Source organism: Miscanthus floridulus, unplaced genomic scaffold (assembly GCF_019320115.1).
Source record: "Miscanthus floridulus cultivar M001 unplaced genomic scaffold, ASM1932011v1 fs_498_1_2, whole genome shotgun sequence".
Lineage (NCBI taxonomy): Eukaryota > Viridiplantae > Streptophyta > Magnoliopsida > Poales > Poaceae > Miscanthus > Miscanthus floridulus.
Window position 1 is genome coordinate 1 of NW_027096835.1, and position 1,244 is coordinate 1,244.

Here is a 1,244-nt window from a genome sequence, read left to right on the forward strand (position 1 = left end):
AGGTACAGTTCTTGATATGAGGTCGATATCATATAAAGATTCCATTGCACAAGAACCCATTTCCCACCTGCGAAGACATGAAGTGTAAGCATTATCAGAATCTTTTCAACTTGACAAAAAAATAACAGTGTGCATAAGCATATGTAGGTCTGGTGCTTAAGAAGCAACACCTTTGTTGTGAAGTCGCATTGCTTGATTGAAGGACCCCCTTTGTATTGTGCACTGAATTGAGGCACATCTTTGCGGGCATGACAAGCACCCTGCAGAATGGGGCCATTGCACATTAGCATAATTCCACATTGCACGCAAATTGGTGAAATTGAGAACTTGAAATACAACAGAGTTTTCATCCAATGTGCTTTGGTGCTTCCTATCTTCTAACAACATAGAAGATCGATGCAATTTGGAATTCAATCGACATGACCATCTTTAACCACCGGAATCCATTTCTAGACGCCAAGGGCCACCTAGCGACCTCAATCAACGCGGGAGAAGAGAAGGAGGGGGGCGAAGCGACGACACCAAATTACCTGTCGAGGAAGAGGGCCTCCTCGAGGGCGCAGCGGAGGCTGGACTCCTGGTGCCCGAGGCCCGCGCAGGAGCCGCAGTGCTTGCCGGGGCAGTCGACGCGGCTTCCCCAGTAAAGGTACCTCCGGTTGCCGTCCCTCTTGTCGACGTCGCGGGGCCGGAACCCCAGGAAGGACAGCGTGTCCGTGAAGGTCAGCGTGTCAGTGAAGGACAGGATGCACAGGATGGAGAGAGCAGCCGCGACAGTGATAGCGGCCAGGAGGGCCCTCTTCAGGGGTAGCGGCAGCGGCTGCCTGCGGCCGCCGGTGATCCGGGGATGGATCGCCATGGGAGGTGTGGGAATGTGCTCTGGCTATTTTCGCGAGTGGATACGAGGAAGAGGGCGAGGAAGGGATCCAATGTATGGGCCGTATTGGGGCTTGGATCAGCCCAATAGTAATTTGGGCAATTTGGACCCATGGCGCTTTCAGCAGCCCGTGTGCAGCAGGTTATTTGTGTAAACACGCTAAGTATCAAATTTGTGCAAACACAGCTTAAAAAAAATTGTGCAAACAAATAATATTTATGCTCGTTTTTAAGTTTCTCGAATAGTTTGTCTTATTATTTGATTGTATATTTTAATATAAATATTTATTTATTATCGTGACAAGATTATAATTCTCGGTTATGTTTTTTATTGAGACTTTGAGTTATAGTGACAAAAGCAATAAATATTT

General features: G+C 47.7%; 1 protein-coding gene across 1 annotated transcript; it reads right to left on the reverse strand.

Moving 5' to 3' along the window:
• Positions 1-6: 6 nt before the first annotated feature.
• LOC136531983 (uncharacterized) lies at positions 7-890 on the reverse strand (the record flags this gene model as incomplete). Its single annotated transcript, XM_066524627.1, has 3 exons — positions 531-890; positions 171-260; positions 7-67 (listed from the first exon to the last, which is right to left on the reverse strand). Coding segments are annotated over exons 1-3 (477 nt in total), but the record flags the coding sequence as incomplete, so codon positions are not given.
• Positions 891-1,244: the final 354 nt, after the last annotated feature.